Raw genomic sequence first — 21,549 nt, 5'->3', positions numbered from 1 at the left:
GGTCTTTGCCTACACTGGCCTCAGTCTGATTGCTGTTCTTGCTGGGCAGTACCAGTAGAGCTGCATCTGTGCAAACGCCAAGTGTAAGAGGTGCAGCACAGACTTTTCAGCCCAGAGTAAATGGGGCTGAGATGATTCTAAGGCAGCTTTCGATTCTCGGCTGCTCTGGAGACTAGACAGCTCAGGGGGCTACTCAAACTTTGGTTCCCCAAAGTCTTTGTAGCTGTTATATGCTGAGGTCCAGCCCCAATATGCTCCCTCCCTCCCCAATCACACCACCTACACTAGGGGCAGGTCTACACTTACTTCCTGGTCCGGCCGTAAGCAATCGATCTTCTGGGATCGATCCTGGAAGTGCTCGTCGTCGACGCCGGTACTCCAGCTCGGCAAGAGGAGTACGCGGCATCGACGGGGGAGCCTGCCTGCCGCGTCTGGACCCGCGGTAAGTTCGAACTAAGGTACTTCGAATTCAGCTACGTTATTAACGTAGCTGAATTTGTGTACCTTAATTCGAAGTGGGGGGTTAGTGTGGACCAGGCCTTTGACTTGCAAGTTGCTCCTTTGGAGATTGTCTTCCTCAGTTTCTGTGTTGGAAGAATTTGCATTCAGGGGAATTCACGTTTCTGTATAAATAAAGGGTTGACTAAATATCCTTGTTGTTCATCACGTTTAATATTATTCAGACCCTTAAAGAAAGAGCAGCACTCCATTATGGAGAGGGAAGAGGGAGTGCGAGATCTATCCAGGTGGAATAATCGATTCTGGTTTAGGTCAGCTGTAAGGAAAAGGTCATGTTTCTTCGCTCCCTGTTGCTATAGTTCCTGACTCTAATCAGCCACGCAACGAAATATGGAAGTAGCTCTTTGGATGATACATTTTCTGAAGAAGTGCTAGGAGAGGACTTTTTTTTTTTTTTTAGTTGTTCATTAATTTGTTCTCTCTTTGAGGACAGCGCAGATTCAGTGAATGGTAACGGGCATTCTGTTTGTGCCTATATAACCCATAGGTTAAAATGAGAGAACTCAGAATTGAGTCCATTTAAAGATAATCCAAGCACCTGCATTCTGAAAAGGTTTCGTTGAAAACTTTCAAAAGTGGCCACTGATGTTGGGTGCCTGTATTTTGGGTGCCAGCTTGAAACACCTCAGGCCTTGGCTCCGATTGGAGTTGTTTGGCCCATCTGAAAACCAGACCACAGGTGTCACAACTAAGGGACCCCCAAAATTGGGGCACCCGGAAATCAGTGGTTGCTTTTGAAAAAACAGGCCTTTCTGCTGTATTGGGCCCCTACTGCAGTTTTTGCAGTGTTAGGAAACTTTTGGAAAACTGGTCACTCAGTTGTGTCAGCCACAAGGTTGTTATAAACCATTCTCAAGACTAATAATCTCTGGCAGTCATGTCTTCCGTGGGTCCTGCCTGCACCCACTCATCAATTAGGGTTGTAAATGGTTTGCTTGCTAAACAGACTGAGCCAAGACATTTTCAATACCCATTGTAGAAAGCCATGCTAGTTTTCCAGGATAGACCCTAGGCAGTATCTAGTCTCAAAAAAGTGTTTTGTTTTGTTTTTAAACAAACTTATGACCCATAACACTGGTTGGGAAAACTGTGTTAGCAGAAACCATGTTTTAAAAAAAATAATGTTTCCCAAGGGGGAAAACTGCTGGTTAGATGGGGCTTTAATAACAGATTTTGTGGATTTTCAGTTCCAGAATATTTAATCTGATTCCTAGAAGGATATTAAAAAATTGAGTAGTTTACACAAAACAGCACAGAGAGATGAAACACATGCTTCATACTCTGTCAAATCCCAGTGGAAGTTTGCTTGAGTGAGATTTGCAAAATCAAGACATCTGTGTAGTTTAATGTATGAAACCATAAACAAAATTAAATGTCCAAATGGATCACTAATATGGAAAGATTCCTCCTTTTTTTAAAAAATGTCCCATGTTCAGGGTTGTTTTTACTTGTCTAAATGCATCAGATTTTGCATTAGATGACTCATGTGGCTAAAGCTGGCAGTGGTTCTGTGGTTGCTCAATGCATTTTGTTTTCTGATCTAAAAATCAACAATCACAATGTAAATATCTTTTTATAGTAAAGTTTTTATGAGTTAGAACAAGCTGATAGATTCCACACTCATGGCTTAATTCCTTGCACTGCATCTAAGGAGACAAGAAACCCAAAAGAGTAAGTGCACTCCATTAACTACTGAGAAAAAATCAAACACGTGAAAAGGAATCATCGGTCAAATAAAAGGAGAGAACTTCTCAACTTGTCCGTGTCTTTCTGTGATTTCAGGAGCTTCTGCACGTGTCTTGATTATCCTCTCATTTCTGTAGTAAGTAAACAGAGATATTTTCATTCTGTACCCCTGCTTCTGTTTTATCCTTCGTCATTCTTCTCTGCAGCAGGGATCTGTTTCCTGTGCTCTGGTGCTGGAAGCTTTCTGTTGCGTTATACCTGTAACATGCTCTCCGGTGTCAGAGAGTGAATCAGTCACATGCTGATACTGATACCGGCAATGGCTGCCCCTTGTCGTTACTTAGGTCCATTAGTTAAATGCATTACTGCCATTGATATCCTCATAACAATAATACCTTACATTTGTAGCATCGTTTATCCCAAGGGGACCCAAAATGTTACTTTTGGGTCAAATTGTGCCCCGCTTACTTTGTGAGTAGTCTCCTATATTTCAATAGGACTGCTTGGGGACTACTTTAAGTAAAGATATTGGGACCGTGAGCCATGTGGCCCATCATCAGATATGTACTTTTATCATCCTTATACTGGGCCAGATCCTGAGAGGTGATGGGCACTTTTAGCTCCCATTGACTTTGGGATTTGAGGGCACTCAGCACTTTGCAAGATTGAGTCCATTTTCAGTCCACTCCTGTGAGGTGCTCAGAATCCTCGTCTGTTGGCAGTTCTCAGTCCCTTTCAGGATTGGAGCCTGTGTGCTGGAGTGACGGTCCCAAGCCCGAGAGGTGCTGATCATCTGCAACTCCCATTTAAATCCATGAGAGTGAATGGTGCTCGGCGCACTTCACAGGACTGGACCCTAGTTAATCTACAGCATTGCCGACGCTAGCAGTTAAGCAAACCCCAAAATAATTTCTGAAGTCGCTTCTCCTTTTTCTGCTGCATGCCAGTTCATAGCCTCTGGCTTGTTCTTTCCCACTTTCTCACGTTTTCCCAGAGCCGCTGCTGTGTACAGTCTGAAGATCACATTTAACCAACACAAGGAAATCGGCTTTGCCGTCACGTGGATTAGAATGTGTTCACTCTGTTCTGCCAGATTGTGGCTAGCTGAGCAAAATACAGCAAAGTGCTGGGCTCCTGGCCAAGCTTTTATTTCAGTTTGGAGCACACAATCACACACATGCTGTTTGGCAGGACATCCACACTCGGGTATATTTGGATAGTAATCCATCTTTCTTTCCTTCTTTCTTTCCATCCACGCTGGTCATATAACACCACCACTAGTGTTTAGCCAGTCGACTGGAGAGTCCCAGTTCAGTGTTTACACTGGGTATACGTGTTCAGAACATGTTACAACCATGACATGGGATGCATTTAGGATGAGGCTATAATTCTACAGCTTGAAAACCAAATTTCTTAACTACGCCCCCACCCTCCCCACTGCCAGGGTGCTGATGACACAATTGTGCTGTTACCCTTTCAGAGATCAAAAGCTTCTCCAGGATGGATTGAAGGCCAAATATGGAAGGAAGTAGCGTTGCTGGAGCTCTGAAAATAGCAAGAATTGTTAAACTAATAGTCTGTCCTTGTCTCTAATCTTTTAAACTTTTTTTTTTTAAAGTTTATTGTTTTTGTCTCCAGCTATAAGTGGAAAATACAGATTGTCAGTGAAAATGTTAGTAAATGTCTTGGGAAAATAGGAGGGTGCAGTTAGAGTTCCGGAGATGGATGCTTGTTCCTCTTAAGGTCTCTCTCTCCCGCCCCCAACTTGCCTTCCTCTGAAGCTGTTTGCATGTAATCTGACTCACCCATGAAAATAAAGCTGGATTTGATTTTAGCAGTCTAGGAGGCTTTTGGATTCTTGGGAGATAAAGGCTTTATGATGCAAACTCATTTATTTCTCTCTGTGAATCAAACATTGACTTTTCAAAATCCAGTGTGTGTTTTGGAAAGTTGGCATTGTGGTCAAAACCCCAACATTTCTGATGATGCCCTTATAAAAAAAATACCACAGCCATCCAAAACATGGGTTAGTAGCACTGCTCTGGCATTTGGGGCTGCTATGAGAGAACGCTGGAGTATTTTATAAGGGACTGTTTCTTGTGATGTGGGTTTTTGTGTTTGTTTGTTTTATACATAAAAAATAGTTGTCCTTGACAACTTTTGAGATTGCTTTATGTGAAACTATAGGCTGTGTCTGAATAGCTCAACAGACTGAAATAGCTAGTCCCACAATAGCTATTTAGCAGCCTTCTAAAATCTATGCAGAGGGATCTTGAGAATATATAGCAACCGTCACCTCTGTCGGACTCTCCTAAGTTCACAAATGTGTAGAAAAAAGGAAATAGTGGGCCAGACCCTCAGCTGATGTAAATCAGCAAAATTGCATTAAAGTCAGTGGAGCTGTGCTGCTCTACACTAAGGGAACAGCAGGACCATTCTCTCTAAAGCTCCTGATTATAAAGTGAAAGGAGCACTGTAGTAGCCCCTCCAGCTCTGGAGATCTCAGAAAATGTACCTTCTTTGTAAGTCAGCTTTAGGTTAAAATACTATGTCAAGCTGTGTTGCTACAGGTCACCTAAAATACGTGTAGTATCTCCATGTCTTCTAGTGATTTATGGTTTGTTTAGTGTATGGTGGGAAAGCCTTGAAGCCTCAAATTCACTGTCATTAGAAGCATTCGAGGTGTGTTTAGTTAAAAATCAGGGATCCACAAAAAATCAGTAGAAAGCCTCCCACTGACTTCATCAGGCCCTTGATGGAGAGGGTCAGGCTGGGCCCTTTCTAAACTCATCAAATTTCACTGAACTTGAAATTTAAAGAATTGACTTTCAAAGGGTCACTCCCTCTTTATAACGCGTACTATTCAATCCTGTGTATTAATAAGTGTCTGTTTCTGGTCCACCAAGCCCAAGTAAAAGAGTTTGGAGCAAGGGTTGGGGCAGCTGGAATTCCCATCCTGGAGACAGTATGCAGAGCAGTTGCACCGCACCCACTGTAGTCTCCAGACAGCAAGTTATCCTCTATGGGAGGGTTTTGTTCAGAGGATCTGTGGTCACTGGACCCTCTCTGTAGCTTCGCCTGATTCGCTGCACCTGCTTCTCAGTGTCTTTACAACCCGCTCCTTGCGCTGCAGGGGCTAAACTGTGTTCCCGTTCCTACCAATGATAAATTTCACTTAATTACATTCACTTCGGTGGAGCTCCTACAGATTGAAACTAGAGGAGAATTTGGTCCCAAAAAGCCCTCAAGGATTCAGTTGCTTTTTCAGGTCTTGGATGCCCGTGCAAGGGTCTGGGCTGGATTTGGCTCCTAAACTGGTTCATTATGGGGTGGGCAATAATCACATCTGATCTGATTATAAGTACATGGAACGACGCCTATTAAAACTGGGCTATGTACTGTGATTTTGATTTTTAAAACGCATGCGCACACACAGACACGCGCACTTAAGGACTTTAACGATTCAGGTTGAGATTTCTAAAGGAATTAGGTGTGCACTGAATTTTAAGAGGATCTAGGCACCTTACTTCCTTTGCTGCCTTTTGAGAAATCTCAGCCGTAAACAGTAATCTTAGAGAGCTGTGGGCCACCGGTGGCAGTTAGCAGCTTCAGCCCTTTTCAAAAGTGCCCTCAGATGAACTCCTGGAGCTGCTGAAACTCAACAGACAGGTTCTTGTTAAGCCATTAGCCAGTTAAGCAGAAAGAGTAATGGTGTGTCTCCGGAGATTAATTTTTCCTTTGCAAAATTTAACTCCTTCCTCCCCAGCCTTCAGGAATTGTGTACATTTGCCCGCATTGACAAAACAGCAATGGAACATGAGGGTGGTAAGAAAGGTGTTGCTCTTACGAACTTATTAATTGGTACCATGGGACCACTGGTGTGTAAAGATGAATGACATGAGTAAGGGCATGCAGGATTACAGGTGTGTAGCTTCCGTTCTTGCATCCTTGGCCTGCCTACAATTTTCACCCTGTTCCTCAGCTAATTTTTTGTACTGTTCAAAGTTTTTTTCCTTTTAAAGAAATGTTTGCAAAATCCAAGTGATGTTTCATTGCTGCCAGTGCGAGCAGATGATTCTGCAGTACCGAGGCGGTGCCTTGGAAGGGAGAAGCCAATATGTATTTACTTAATGCATTGTAGGCACTTGAAGGTAATGTTTCATTTCAACTGAAATTTTTGACTCTGTTTTTACTAAAAAGCAACAGAGAGTCCTGTGGCACCTTTCAGACTAACAGATGTATTGGAGCATAAGCTTTTGTGGGTGAATACCACTTCATCAGACGCACCAAACTGTTTTTACTACGTTCTGTAAGGCACCATGGATGCCTGCCCAGTGCCCCATTGCTGTTCAGTGACTGTAATCTGGTGTCAGGGTTGCTTGTTTTGGGCAGAGTCTGGAAATCCTTCATGAGAAACAGCTATACATATGTTTGACTTGAGCTGCGGCAATGATAAACCTTGACCTGGCAGTAAATCTGAGCTGACTTGTTTGTAAGATCACCTTTGGTGGTAGGCAAGTCTTTCTCCAGTTTCCTGAGTAACCTGAAGTGAATTACTGATTATTTGCTAACTAGACAGAGAGTGTGTAAAAAGAAAGAATAACCAGGAAAAAGCTAAATGCAAGAACCGGATGGTAGGGTAGTCAGTGCTGCTCTTTTCTCCTGAGCTGTATGATGACGTATGTTAACAACAACCATGCTTTCTTTCATTCATAGATATCGCCGTGTTTTACAAACAGCAATTTAATGAGACTTTAGCAGGAGGTATTATACCCATTTTACAGATCACAAAGCTGAGGCACAGAGAGTTAAACCAACTTGTCAGGCTCACACAGCAAGTAAGCGGCAAAGCCAAGATTAGCTGTCCTCATTTCTAGCTATTAGAACAAACACACTCGAAATAGGTATGAAGATATTGTCTCTTATTTCAATAGAATTATTTTTAGAATGCAAGTTAGGTCAGTGAGGTATGCCAGACAAACAAAGTGAACCGTGAATGTGTAATATTGTCTAGGTGGAGTGTATGCACATAAATAGATCTGGCTATGAGGAAGCATACTTTTTTCACCACTAAATAGATTATTAAGGTGTACCAGAACACTGAATTGTATTCTTTGGAAAGCCCAAATAAACAGTAGCACAGAATATCTTCCTCCTCATGAGACAGACTCCTAATAGATCTCGTTACCCTGTAACTCCTTAAGTCTGTTCAGTGCAGTTTTCGTTGTTCCTTATTCATTTGTAAAACGAAGATTAAGAAAAAATGTGGCATAAGTCTAGCCATTAAAAAATAACAACCATTTTAAATTAAGCATCTTCGTTACCCACATTTTCTTATATCCAAAATGCAGAGGACATTTAAAAACATGAAAATCCATGTGCCTGAATTTACCAAAAAAAATAAAAAATTATCTTAATGTCAGACTGCAGAAGTGATCTGATATGACAGTTGCTGTGGCAACACCACCTACTTCATGAAAATTGGAGTTAATAGGAGTGTAAAAGGTAAAACCCACATAATTTTCCAAGCACGTGAATTTTAACTCCCCTCAGCTGCAGGGCTTTCCAAACCGTCAGATGTTTCTTCTCCTGTTTGGGGGGTGCACTTACCTGTTTCCTCAGGGTCAAATATGGAGGCTTCACTCTAGGAAAGTCTGTCTTTAAGATTTGATCCTATAAATATGAACTATCTGATTAGAATCATACACAACTCCTGCACTGAAAGGAGCTGAACCAAGATGAACAGTAGCCAGGTGCACAAGGAGGCAAAGAGCCTTAATTTATTGTGGTCACCGTTAAAAACTTGTCAGTTGCCTTAGGTAGGTAAATACCATTATCTCTGTATTTATAGTGTCCCCTACAGAATATATAAGGACAGATGCAACTAGGGCCCAATCCCGTCAACTGAAAGACTCCCATTGATTTTGGAGCAGGCTCATAGTAAGAAAATATGAGTATGTAAATCAAATGTTTGAGGGTGATCACTGTATTGTAGAAATTGATAAAACCGTTAAAAATACATGGTCACTTTTTGGCCTCATTAATGATCCCAAAGCAGTGGTGTTGCATAGCATTGATTAACTGTACTGTTAGCGGAGGCTAGGAAAATATATTGTTTTCGAATCTGAGCAACATTTAGCTTGTTTTGGATGTTGGGAAGTAAAGAGTAAAATACGCCACACAGAACATTTTGATCATTTTAAATTGGTATGGTAGATATATTGAACTGTGTTCTGAAAGGTTTCAGTGGTAGCCGTGTTAGTCTGTATCAGCAAAAAAACCAAGGAGTCCTTGTGGCACCTTAGAGACTAACACATTTATTTGGGCATAAGCTTTTGTGGGCTACAGCCCACTTCATCAGATTTGTTAGTCTCTAAGGTGCCACAAGGACTCCTCGGGGTTTTTTTTGTGTTCTGAAAGGTACTGCATGGTATATATTCAGTGTGGGTGTCTGTTAGCAGTGTTTCAGGAGCAAGGCATTGTTTGAAAATCATTTCAAACATCTGGCTGGGTGATTAATTTTGAGCTCCCCAGCTCTGATTATTTGGAGAAAAGTAACATTAAAGTACACTTCCAGCTGGTGACCGACATTTTCTTTATTTCTCAGTGAACAAAGTCATACGTGCGTGTGTATGTCTGTACGATGCAGGCATTTGTGTTTAAAAGTGCCTACGCTCAATGAATGGATAATGACATTTGCTAATTACAGCTGGCCTGATAATCATTAATTATGGTATAGTAGAACCTCAGAGTTACGAACACCAGAGTTACGAACTAACCAGTCAACCACACACCTCATTTGGAACCGGAAGTATGTAATCAGGCAGCAGCAGAGACCCCCCCCTTCTTCCCCCCCTCCCCAAAAGCAAATACAGTACATATTGTGTTAAACGTAAACTACTAGAAAAATAATGGGAAAGCAGCATTTTTCTTCTGCATAGTAAAGTTTCAAAGCTATATTAAGTCAATGCTCAGTTATAAACTTTTGAAAGAACAACCATAACGTTTCGTTCAGAGTTACAGACATTTCAGAGGTGTTTGTAACTCTGAGATTCTACTGTATTCAGTTTGTTAATCTCTTTGGCAGCTGTGCGGAGGAGGGGGGCAAGATTTGAGTGTGTAGCTTCTACTCGCTTACTTGTACATTTAAAAAAAAAAACTTTTTAAAGAAATCAAGCTTTAATGGTAATCATAAGCAATTCCCATCCGCTGAGACACTTCCTGGGGGCATCATGATAAATGAACTTTTACTAATAGACAGAAGGGGAATTACATACTGAGTAGACTCTTTAATCTTAACCACATGGGTTCTCCACAATGGGTCGTGAACAGGTTTCAGATGATTGGAACTATCTTCATTTTCTTCAGTTAGACATGAAGAGGGTCCCACAACTTTCTTCTGGTATATTATAAGGTCGCAATGTAGAAAAGGTTGAGAATGAACATGAGCAAATCCCACTATTCAAGAAATAATTCCACAAGCATGTGGATTTTTCTATTTTTCTACTTTTTTAAAGATGATACCTCAAACTGAGAAGAACACAAAATTTCAACACAAGTGCCTTTATTTGCATTATTAATTTTAATTGGAATTTTTGTTGCTCTGCTAAACATGATTTTTAAGTGCAGCAGAAACCACTGGCCCTTGTTACTGTTTCTTAAAAGCCTTTAATCCAAAACATGGTATTTCTTCACACTTTTGATGCTAGATGGCTCTCCCAGTAGGAGAAAGAGGAAATGCCTTGCCCAATATTCAGTAACATAGTAGTTCCTTTTTCTTAGACTTCCTGTGTATGGCTGCCCATTTTCTTCTGCATTTGATGTACCATCAAAGTCCACATTAAGCAGTGTCATCAGATGAGTAATTGGCGAGCCATGTGCGGAATAATTTCTTTCTGGAACAGTCTGTTCTTTTGGAATTTGCCCTAAACATCATTGTATTCCAGCTAATCTCAAACCCCTCTCAGCCTACTGTGCTATTAATGCACTTATGTAAATTGTGGGCAAAGACAGAGAGATACTAGATACATACACTCTGTCATGCTTTGCTTACAAAGTGCAAAATAAGAATATAGGGACAAATTCTGCTTCTCCAGCTATCCTGTGGGATGTAATTGGTGGCAGAATTTGGCCCATTACAAATATAATTTTTTTTCTATGCATGAGCAGCCCTTAATTTAAATTTGAGGAAATGAAATTTACTGAGCCACAAATTATTCATTATTTGGAAGATATGTGATCACCACTATTTACTCCTTCTTTTGTAATTTGATAATCATTTCTTACAAATAATCCTGTGTAAAGTATCTATTTGTTTTTGGCAATGTCACAAACACACACTGTTTTAATGAATAACAATCCTTAAACTAAAGCCAGAACAGTTACTAATAGTTAGATGTGCAGATCAGGAAAGGAAAGGAAAGGTCTGCAGGGATCTGGAACTTTCTACAGTGGTTCCCCCTTGCTTAAAGTACTCTCCTGTACAGCATCTCTTAGCAACTATCAGTGATTTTAAGAAGGGGATGGAAAATGTGCTCATTTGGTTGGCTTTGCCATAGTGACAGTGCAGGGTTTTCCGTGTCGCTGGACATCTCACTCTGCAGACTTTCGAGAACACGCAGCCAGCGAGATGACAAGATGGGCTTGGGTACCATAATTCGGGAATAGATACATGAGGCAGGGGCAGCATACGCTGGCTTTGCATGAGATGCGTTGCTCAGTGCGAGACACCAGTCCTGGATGTTCATTAGCCAGTCACTGCAATTAGACACCCGTGGCTGGCCTGTGCCAGTTGATTCGAGCTCTCGGGGCTCGGGCGGTGGGGCTGCTTAATTACCATGTAGACATTCAGGCTCGGGCTGGAGTCCGGGCTCTAGGACCCTGCGAGGTGGGAGGGTCCCAGAACTGGGGCTGCGGCCCAAGCCAGAACATCTACACCGCAATTAAACAGCCCTGAGAGCTCGAATCAACTGGCACAGGCCAGCTTCGGGTGTCTATTTGCAGTTCAGACATACCCTGGGACTCCGCACTGCAGGTTTTTCTTTCCAGTGTAAACATACACTTTGAGGCCTCAATCAATGAACAGGGCCCCATTCAGCCAAGTACTGTATATGCACATAATAAAAAGACAGTGGGGTAAGATTTTCAGAAGTGCCTAATCCCCTTTTTCAAAAGCAATTTAGGAGTCCAAGTCTAAGTGAAAGCCAGTGGGGCTTAGGCTGCCTTGTGCATATGCCTGGGATTTTCTTTCGCAAGGCAATGTAGTATAGAATAGGCATAGTATATATACTACGCACAAACTGTTAAAAGAACACTATTAAGGTTACAAAGTCAAGCACTCAAAAGTTAAGTTGCCTGTTGTAGCCTATAGAGTAATGTTTGCTTAATTGAAAATGTGCTGAACTGCAAGTAGGGAGTAGGCCTTTAGGCCTAAAGTTTAAGCTTTGTAGTAGCTAAAGCTAAGTTTGTTAGCATGAGTGAATGAGGTATTAATAGAAGTGAAGCAAAGCATAATCTTGGGTCATGTATTAAATATGTTTGTGTTTTCACTGCTGTTAGCAGGTATTGTAGGGGAACTTCTGGATGTTTTGGAATATTGGTAATCACAACATTTGCATTGATGCAAATGATAATTAGAATGATGTTTGACATTAATAGCCAATAAATGATATTTGGGTTTTGGGATTAAATATGGTAGCAGAAATACAGATATGGTAAAAGGTAAATTTAAGTAAATAAGGGGTATTATTATAAGTGATTATAAAAAGGGTACTATGCCAATTTTAGATTAGCGTGTCATTCACCATTGAGGTACCATTAGAGAGAGGATTATATACCCATTCTTCTCATCCAGGGACTAATCACCTCTGAATGCACCGTTTCATCGTGGAATGTGAGTATAAATGCAGTGTGTGGTGTAATGCCTGTTTTGTTTTAATAATATTTTATTTTAAATAGTTTTTAGTTCTATCATGCAGGACATTCACAGTCCTCCAGTCAGTTACATGATCTGCAAGTGCTCTGGAGGCTCCACCCTTAAAGATTTCAGTTTATGTCTATTCCTTATACTTGAACTATTAATTGGGAACACACAAATCAAGGTTACACTGTGCAGCCTCAATTCAGTCCCCCCCAAACCTTGTGCTTTTACATTATTGTACAATATTTTCATGCAGGTCCCAAGCAGGAATGCCCACACTGCCTTGAGATGAAACATACTGTCTGGTGATTCTTTTAGAACTCAAATGCAATTTATAAACAACACTTTTGTCTTAAAAGGGCTTTGGGGTTTTTTTTTATTTTTTAACTCACCAGGCTTTTATCATCATGTTTTAGGAGCCATTAATCTGCCAGAGCAGGTGCATTGGTCATTCAAAGATATTTTTCCTTCAGAAAATTTTACTGGTCAGCCCACAAATGCATATTATAGAATCCAGTTTGTATAGGACTGGGACATAAGAACAGCCACACTGGATCAGACTAATGGTCCAGATACACTAGTCTCCTGTCACTGACAATTGCCAGCATCAGATGTTCCAGAGGAAACTATAAAATCCCGATCATAATTATTTGCAATAACACACCCAAGGGTGAAGTTTCTTCCTAACCCCAGCAGCTAGTGGTTGGTATTGTCCTGAAGTATAAAGGTTGATATCTCATGTACTGTGTGTATTTATTCTATTTTATTCTATTCTATGTAAGCATAGGTTATGTTCTTATTCTCCATATAATTGTCTCTATTTCAGTAAAGCACTATTAGTGCTTAGCTTCACATTTATATTATTAAGTTTAGTTTCTGTTAACATAATCACATTTCTAGCTAGCAGTTATATTAGTTAGTGGGAGAGATTGCCCTAAAATAATTACCAAGCTCCTAAGTCTTCCTTTTACTTTCCCCCCCTTCATTCTGCCAGTCTACAAGCTCTGTCCTGATTGCTGCACTGTGGATCTGTGCGCAGATGTGCTTATCTATGGGATGAAAGAGTTAATGTAAAAGTAGATCACAGATTAGGCGGGGACTGTCTGTGATTTGGGGTCAGAGAACTACTCCCAATGGCTAGACAGCTGCCAAAGGGAAAGACTTGGAAAACATATTGACACTGCCGTGTTGTTCTTTAGGGCAACTCTGGGAGAAGATTGTATGTCAGTTTAACTGACAGACTGTATTATAATTGACAAACCTGAAGTACATTTTAGTTTGCATAAGAAAGTCTGTTAACTGAAAGTACATCATCTGTTTCTGCTGGACTCCTAACAATTGCGTCGAACCCCATGTACAAATGTACAAAAAGTACTAGATCAACAGAAAAAAAAAAATTCAAGACAATGTTCTCCTCTCCCCTCTCATGTTTGTTTACATTTTCCAAACAGTTTTAGTCCGGGGTGAAAAATGAGGATGGAGAGAGAATTTCCAGGAAACTGAGTGGATTTATTTTTGATTGATTGCAAATTTGAATTACGGTGTATACAATTTTCTGACCAGCTGTACCAACCTAATTCAACATCCTGGTCCTGCTTTGGACCACGGGGCTCTACTCCAATACAAATAATAAAAAAAACCATCGCCAAGAGACACTTCTGAAAAGGTTCTTTTCACTTGTACCTCTTGTGTATAAAGCTGGTAGTAAGTGTTTCTTAGTGGTTAGACAAGGGGCCTGTGACTCATTATTACTGAGTCACATTGTGACCATGAGCATTGCACATTATCATTTTGGGCCTCAGTTTCCCACTCTCTAAAATGAGGGTATAAAAATACTCTCCTGTCTGATGGGTTTGTGAAGCTTAATTAATGTTGGCAGTGACAAAAGTTGTTGCTTTCTAATACCTGTTTGGTGACCTAAGTGACATAAGTTGCTGGCCTCGGTCCAGTTCTCAGTGTACAGGTATCTGCGTTGCCACCACATTTGCTTTCCCACTGGCAACCGTAGCAGAGAGGCTAAGGGCCAAACAGCTCATGACTGCTGATCTGTTCACCTGCTCCTAAGCCTACCACCCTGAAAATTTTCCTACCGTTGCTAACGCCTGGTGTGGCAACATCAGAAGCATTAATGAAGTCAAGGGATTGGTGGCCACCCTAGGTGTGCGTCATGTGTGGACCTGCTGGGAGCAAGATGCCATGGTTAAAATGCAAGGAGACACCTGGAGCCCTGTTTACACTAGCACGTTGAGTGTGGCTCTGGGAAGAAAGCTGACCTAGTTCTTTTCCTTTTAGGTCAGGGTTGAGGCACGTCGCTTGGGCTGCATACGGGGAAACTTCCGCAGCTTCCTTTAACCACTGTCCGCAGCTTGCTTCCGTCATAGGGCTGGATTTCCAAGCAGTCCGTGCTCATCAGCTCCCATTTAGACACCTACATGAAGCTGCTTGATTTTCCAAAACACTCAGCACCCCCCCATCAGCTCCCACTGACAACAAAGGCTGGGCGTGTCTGAGAACCTGGCCGCTTCAGCTTCCGTTTAGGCACCTCAGTGGTGGTGGTCTGGAAATTTGGCCCCAGTTGCCAGTGCTGAGTGCTTAAAAAAAGACTCTGGCTCCTCATGTCCAGCAGTGAGATGCCTTATGTTTGCCCGGCCTTTACAACAGGTACCGTGGGCTTTCGTCGTACACCACAGCCTCTCTGGTCTGTTGAGCGACTTTCGCTGGATGTTGTGACAGCTGCAGAGCTCGCTGAGGCGGGGATTAGTTGGCCCTAGGCCCATGACCTTTCGATCGCTGTTCTCTATTGACCTGTCCCCGATTGGGAGGAATTTAGTGCATAAAAATAACACCCTGCACAAACTTTGCAGAAGGAGCTGAATCCCAAGTGCCGTACAAACGGAGAAAAAAAGGTTGTATGACAAGGTAATATGAGCCCACATACTGTACATTTTACAGTAATATCTGCACTGGATCCAAAGCTGCCCACGCGATCGTGTTAGGTTACAACAAGTTCCAGCACTGCGTAGATGCAGTGGCCGTTAGCCAGTCAACTAACAAAGACAAGTTGCTGGCTAATGTTATTGGCAACAGCAGATAGAATAAATACAAAGATGCAGAGCGCCAAGAGTTGCCTAATATTGGACAAAGAAGAATAGATTTTCTTCCCTCTTGCACGTTCCTGTTGGTTCCATTGACTTCAGTGGTGTTACTAATTTACACCAAATGTAAGGGAGTGCATAACAGGGTCCTATGTAGTGGTAAACATCTCAAAAGCAAGTGGCCCGTGGGCTCCTAGATGATTTATGTACATCTAAGGGCATCTGGACAGCTTTATGAATGGGCTGGTCATCGACACATGTGTCCACCTGTGTGAAGTTGTAGAATCAGGGCCTTGGTGTTTGGATTCTCTGGATCAATTTAAGTGTGTGTGGGTGGGTGGGGGGGCAGAGAGGAAGAGAGGAAGTAGCTTAACTCAAGCTGGTCCAAAAGTTTTGGTTTTTGTTTTTTTGTGTCCCATGAAGTTTTCACCTGAAAATGTTGAATGAAAGCCAAACTTTTTGGCCACAATACACCTCTACCTCGATATAACACTGTCCTCGGGAGCCAAAAAATCTTACCGCGTTATAGGTGAAACCGCGTTATATCAAACTTGCTTTGATCCACCGCAGTGCGCAGCCCCAACCCCCCGGAGCACTGCTTTACCACGTTCTAGCCGAATTCGTGTTATATTGGGTCGCGTTAGATTGGGGTAGAGGTGTATTTTGATGAAAAAGCTCAATTTTCTGTGAAACCCAGACACTTCTTGCAAAATATTTTCATTTTGTCAAAACCCCGTTTTTTTCTGCTGAAAAACAATTTTGATGGGAAAAATATTTACTTGTGTATCACAATAACGCATAAGGAATTTTATTTTTTTATTCACACAATGTTTCCAAATCTCTGCTAGAATTATGTGGTGTTATTTTATAAAATATGCATTATAAACACAGAGAAACACATTTGGTTTCTGAGGGATTTGTTTAAGGAAGGTCCAGTGATTCAGATGCTAACCTGGGACTCTGGATAGTCAGCTTCAATTCCCTGCTCTGCCACAGATTCCTATGTGACCTTGGTCAAGTAATTTAATCTCCATACCTCAGTTCCCCATCTGTAAAACGGGGACAAATAGCACTGGTGTGCTGTGAGTTTAAGACTGGGAGACGCTTAGATGCTATGGTAATGGAGTCCATACAAGTACCATAGATAGATATCAATCTTTAATCCAGATATTGAACATTTCAGAGTTCAGAATTATTTAGAACCAGGTTTTTGGTTCAGATCCATTAGAAAGCGAGGGGCATTTTCAAAATCCACTCTGTTCTTTGAGCACCCCTGTTCCCCACCAAAAATAAAACTGTAAAAGTATTCACAGCTATGGTTTTGGTTTGTTTCTATCCTTAATATAAAATTTGCAAGATCTATATGTGTATGTTAGAAAATATCTGACAGATACAAATGTACGAACATCAAAGGAAGGTGCCTGCATTTAATCATTTAAATAGGCCTGTTTCTGCCCCCCACCTCATATATCTGAAATGAGATTAGCCATCCATTTACAATAAAACTACAAACAAGTGCCTTTGGTTTACTGAGTTACTAAGCTGGGGTTTTTCCCCTCACCTTAAAAAAGACATAAAATGTGTTAGGCAAAAATGATTTCATCAAAGCTGTTTCAAACTACATCCGGTGTATCCAGGGAAACGGAACATCTTTTTTCATGAAATTCTTTCAAGCAGACAAAAAACGAGTGTGCCTTGTTTCTTCCATTAAGCTTTCAACTTCATTTTGCTTCACTTGCTAAAATACATCCGACTTGAGTTTTCATTGCTATGTAAAGAATAAAGAGATCTACTAACCATGCATCACAGTGAAAAGTCAACTACCAGTGGTGCTCAGAAACAGAATAGGTAACTTCTCCATAGCAGCATGCATGCTGTGTGCGCCCTCTCATGATTTTCACACTGTAACTGCAGTTATTACTGGTAGATTTGTCTGCTAGGTTACTGTCACCCATGTGGTTATGTGCTGGGATATATTTTTTTTTCTGGTTTTTTTAATGAACCACAACAGGAAATGTCCAGTTTTTAACAATGGGATCTTGGCAGCAACGTGCCACATCCTTAGAGAGAGAAGGAAACACTCCACTGTTGGTACAACACTAGTAACTGAATTGTCTCCGATTTCTTTTTCTTTTTTTGGGGAAAAAATTACTTTGATCCACCTTTTTCTTCTCCTGCATCCTTTCCAGCCTTTCCTAGAATCTGATGTTATTGGTGCTATTTTAAAATGGGTATTACTGAAGCCATGATTTCTGAGACCAAAACCTTGTCTTATGCAATTTCCCGACAATGTTGTTGTTTATATAGAATAATAAAAAATGATGCTGCAGATAAATCCCTTGAGTTGCAGTTAGAAACGACCTTTAAAATAGTGATGATTTTGAGTATTAATTTGCACAATAAATATTACAATTGTGTACAGAAATATGAAGATGTTATGAAAAGTAACAGTTTGTTAGTAAAGTTATTATGAAAGCCGTTGTATCTCTAAAGTGATAATGAACTTACTGACCTAGTAAGTGTAATAATGATGGCCAACATTTTCTAAATTAAATTAGGCTAAGTCTGAAGTCAATAAGACTTGCATTCCTAAGTCACTGAGATGCCTGTGAAAAATCTTACCCATAGCACCTAAATATTTTTTGAAACATTGGCCTATGTTGTTATAATAGATTTCAATAGGAATACTGCCCAGATGGTGACTGCAAGATTGGCCCAGGATGAACGGAAGTCCATAACATTTCTTTTTGCATGTGTAATAGTTTTCATATTAGTAAAAGATGTGGACAAATTGGAGAAAGTCCAGAAAAGAGCAACAAAAATGATTAAAGGTCTAGGAAACATGACCTGTGAGGGAAGATTGAAAAAATTGGGTTTGTTTAGTCTGGAGAAGAGAAGACTGAGAAGGGACATAACAGCTTTCAAGTACATATAAGGTTGTTACAAGGAGGAGGGAGAAAAATTGTTCTCGTTTACCTCCGAGGATAGGTCAAGAAGCAGTGGGCTTAAATGGCAGCAGGGATGGTTTAGGTTGGACATTAGGAAAAAATTCCTAACTGTCAGGGTAGTTAAGTGCTGGAATAAATTGCCTAGGGAGGTTGTGGAATCTCCATCATTGGAGATTTATAAGAGCAGGTTAGACAAACACCTCTCAGGGATGGTCTAGATAATACGTAGTCCTCCAAAAGTGCAGGGGACTGGATAGAGACCTCTCAAAGTCCCTTCCAGTCCTATGATTCTATACAAATGCATCACATTAGCAGTTTACACCTGTATAGTTCCATTGGTGTGGCTTTGCTGGTGCAAATTTCCCTAATCTAAATAGAACTGAAGAGAATGAAACCCGAGCAGTGGAAATAGGAAAAGATTTTTTCAGTCAGAGTGTTTAAAACTCTTTGTTTTTTATACCTATTAAACGCCATGAAAACACTTGGGAGGAAAAACCTCTTTCTGTTAAAGATTCAGGCATTCCCCCCACCTCTGCAAAGAAGCAGTTATCTAGTTCTCACAGAAGCCATCAAAAACTGGGAAGGATGAGAATCACTATTTACTAAGATAAAATCAAGAAGTTAAAACCTCTGTTGGGTACAGGCCCTTTCCATACATTATAAAACCGTAAAAAGGGCATAAACCCATATTCTTTCCCTTTTGCAGGTTATTTTTAAGCGGTCGCCATAGTTCTTAATATTTCTAGTTACTTGCAGTGCCTTTCAGAATATCACTAATAGAATTTCATGATGGAAGTAGAATTTGTACAGTCATTTTTGCGCTCATGGATGAGGTATTTTAACAAAGCTCAATAGCTTTTACACCAGTCATTGTATGTGCTGCTGGAAACATGATATATTGTTTGATTCCAAATCAAATTTACCCTTTACTTAAAAGCGGCACGTAAGCAAATGTGTTTATGAGAAGAGTGGGGAAGACTGTTTAGTCAAATGCATAGAGCAGGGTACTGGTAGTCAGAGCCTATGGTTCTATTCCTAATTCTATGACCTTGGCTAAGTAACATAGGCCAACATGTTCAATGTCCATACATTTTAGGAACCTTATATTTTATGTTCCCAACTCGAGATGTCTCTCTGGGGCTATATAACCCTCTTTAAAATGGATATTCTTATGCTTAATAAACAGAGTTCCTCTCAGATGTGTTTGGATGCTTAATTAATTATTGCTTGTAATGTATTTTGAGACCCTCTAAAACCCAAATGCAAAGAGCCTATTTGCTTTTTATTTTATAACACATCTTGAACCTGTCTTCTATTGCTATAGGTCAGATCTTGCCAACAAATCGTAACACGCCAAGTCCCATCGACCCTGAGACAATCCAAGTTCCCGTGGGTTATGAACCTGATCCCGCAGATCTTGCTCTCTCCAGCATTCCTGGCCAGGAGATGTTTGACCCTCGTAAACGCAAGTTCTCTGAGGAAGAGCTCAAACCACAGCCGATGATTAAAAAAGCCCGTAAAGTCTTCATTCCAGAAGATCTGAAGGTAAATTGGAACTGGTGACCAGGCGGTTACGGAACAAAATGTGGAAGCTTTTTTCTCAAATGAAGATTTGGAGTCTGAATCTATTCTCATACACTGACTTAAATCAGGAGTGACTCCTTTGAAGCCAGTGGAAATATGCAAATGAAAAAATTGGTGTGAGATTGGGATCCGATCAGGTCTGAGGGGAAGGATGTCTTTATGGTTAAGGCACCAGGCTGAAATTTAGGAGATCAGGATACCATTCCCCAGATCTGCCAGAAACTTCCTGTGTGACCTTGGGCAAGTCACTTTCACTCTCTGAGCCTCATTTTCCCATGTATAAAATGAGCTAATGATATTTCCTTTCTCCCTCCCTGTCTGTCTGTCTTGTCTACTTAGATTGTAAACGCTTTGAGGCACAAACCATCTCTTACTGTAAGTCTGTACAACGTCTAGTCCAGTGAGGTCCCTGTTCTCAATTGGGATCTCCATTATTCTTTATTCCCATAAGGGGGAATTGATCCCAGGACAGAGGCACGAGGCACTACATATTTCCCACTAATCCCTTAAGTGGGGCATAAAGCTACCTGCCTCTGGATTAAATTCACCCAGAATGAATGAATACTGAGCAGTTGTGTCTGATAAATGGTGAGTGAAGCTGTCTCTGCTGTGCACCAGTCTTGAGACTACCTTAATTCTGTCTGACAGTCAAAGGACAAACAACGTGCTGAAACGTCTTTCCCTAAGGGTATGTCTATGCTACCGCTGGATCGGTCCAGCGGAGATCGATTTATCGCGTCTAGTCTAGACGCGATAAATCGACCCCCAAGCGCTCTCCCGTCGACTCCTGTATTCCAGCGCCGCAAGAGGCGCAGGCAGAGTCAACGGGGGAGCAGCAGCAGTCGACTCACCGCAGTGAAGACACCACTGTAAGTCGATCTAAGTACGTTGACTTCAGCTACGTATCAGAGGGGTAGCCGTGTTAGTCTGGATCTGTAAAAAGCAACAAAGAGTCCTGTGGCACCTTATAGACTAACAGATATATTGGAGCATAAGCTTTCGTGTTCACCCACAAAAGCTTATGCTCCAATACATCTGTTAGTCTATAAGGTGCCACAGGACTCTTTGTGACTTCAGCTACGTTATTCACGTAGCTGAAGTTGCGTAACTTAGATTAATTTCCCCCACCCACCCACCCACCCCCAGTGTAGACCAGGGCTAAGTGTCGGTGGGAGGGGCTAAACTAAGTCTAGTAAAATGTAGTACAATGATCCTAAATCAAATAGTTCAGGCCCATAATTTGACCTCCTTGAAGTTGTCTGTAATGTGCCTAAGAACACTGTTGCTGCTATATAGATTTTTATAAATACATATATATACACACATTTAAATGTATAGTTTAAAATATATAATACTCTTCAGGGGCTTGAGGCTTTTTTTTTTTTAGAATTGGCTATTTAGGTAGGACCTACACTATCACAGTATTTGTGTACTTATTGTGCTGACTGCAGCAGTATTTAAGAATCCTGTTCTCAGAACATCCTGACATCAGTGATGATGACGCTAGCACACAGACAAGGCATGATAATTTCATCTCTTTTTTGTGAAGGTTGCCAAAAGTCACAGGCCGATATCAGCAGGGAAAGAAGCGTTTTCAAGCATCTAAAACTATCACAGAGCAAATTAAAAACTAACTTTTTAAAAAGGACTTGACAACAGCCCTGTTAAAAACAGAAAACGGTCTCATGAGTGTGATTGGAATGGTGCAATGCAATCTGATTGAATATCTGTGGTGAGAATAATCCCATTAACGAACCGTATTGTCAGGGTTTCAAAAGTGTGAATTTTAAATGTAGTT

At 41.0% G+C, this 21,549-nt stretch overlaps 1 protein-coding gene across 2 annotated transcripts in view; it reads left to right on the top strand.

Moving 5' to 3' along the window:
- The window catches only part of HLF (HLF transcription factor, PAR bZIP family member), a 42,377-nt gene that overhangs the window by 16,095 nt on the left and 4,733 nt on the right, over positions 1-21,549 (top strand). For both annotated transcript variants that reach the window (XM_024193307.3, XM_024193306.3), the window contains exon 3: positions 19,492-19,712. In XM_024193307.3, coding sequence (XP_024049075.2) covers positions 19,492-19,712 — 221 coding nt within the window. The remainder of the gene's footprint in view (positions 1-19,491; positions 19,713-21,549) is intronic.

Source organism: Terrapene carolina, unplaced genomic scaffold (genome assembly GCF_002925995.2).
Source record: "Terrapene carolina triunguis isolate 2854851 unplaced genomic scaffold, T_m_triunguis-2.0 Scaffold192, whole genome shotgun sequence".
Lineage (NCBI taxonomy): Eukaryota > Metazoa > Chordata > Testudines > Emydidae > Terrapene > Terrapene triunguis.
Note: the sequence above shows the minus strand (reverse complement) of the source record. Positions and strands in the feature narration are given on the sequence as shown.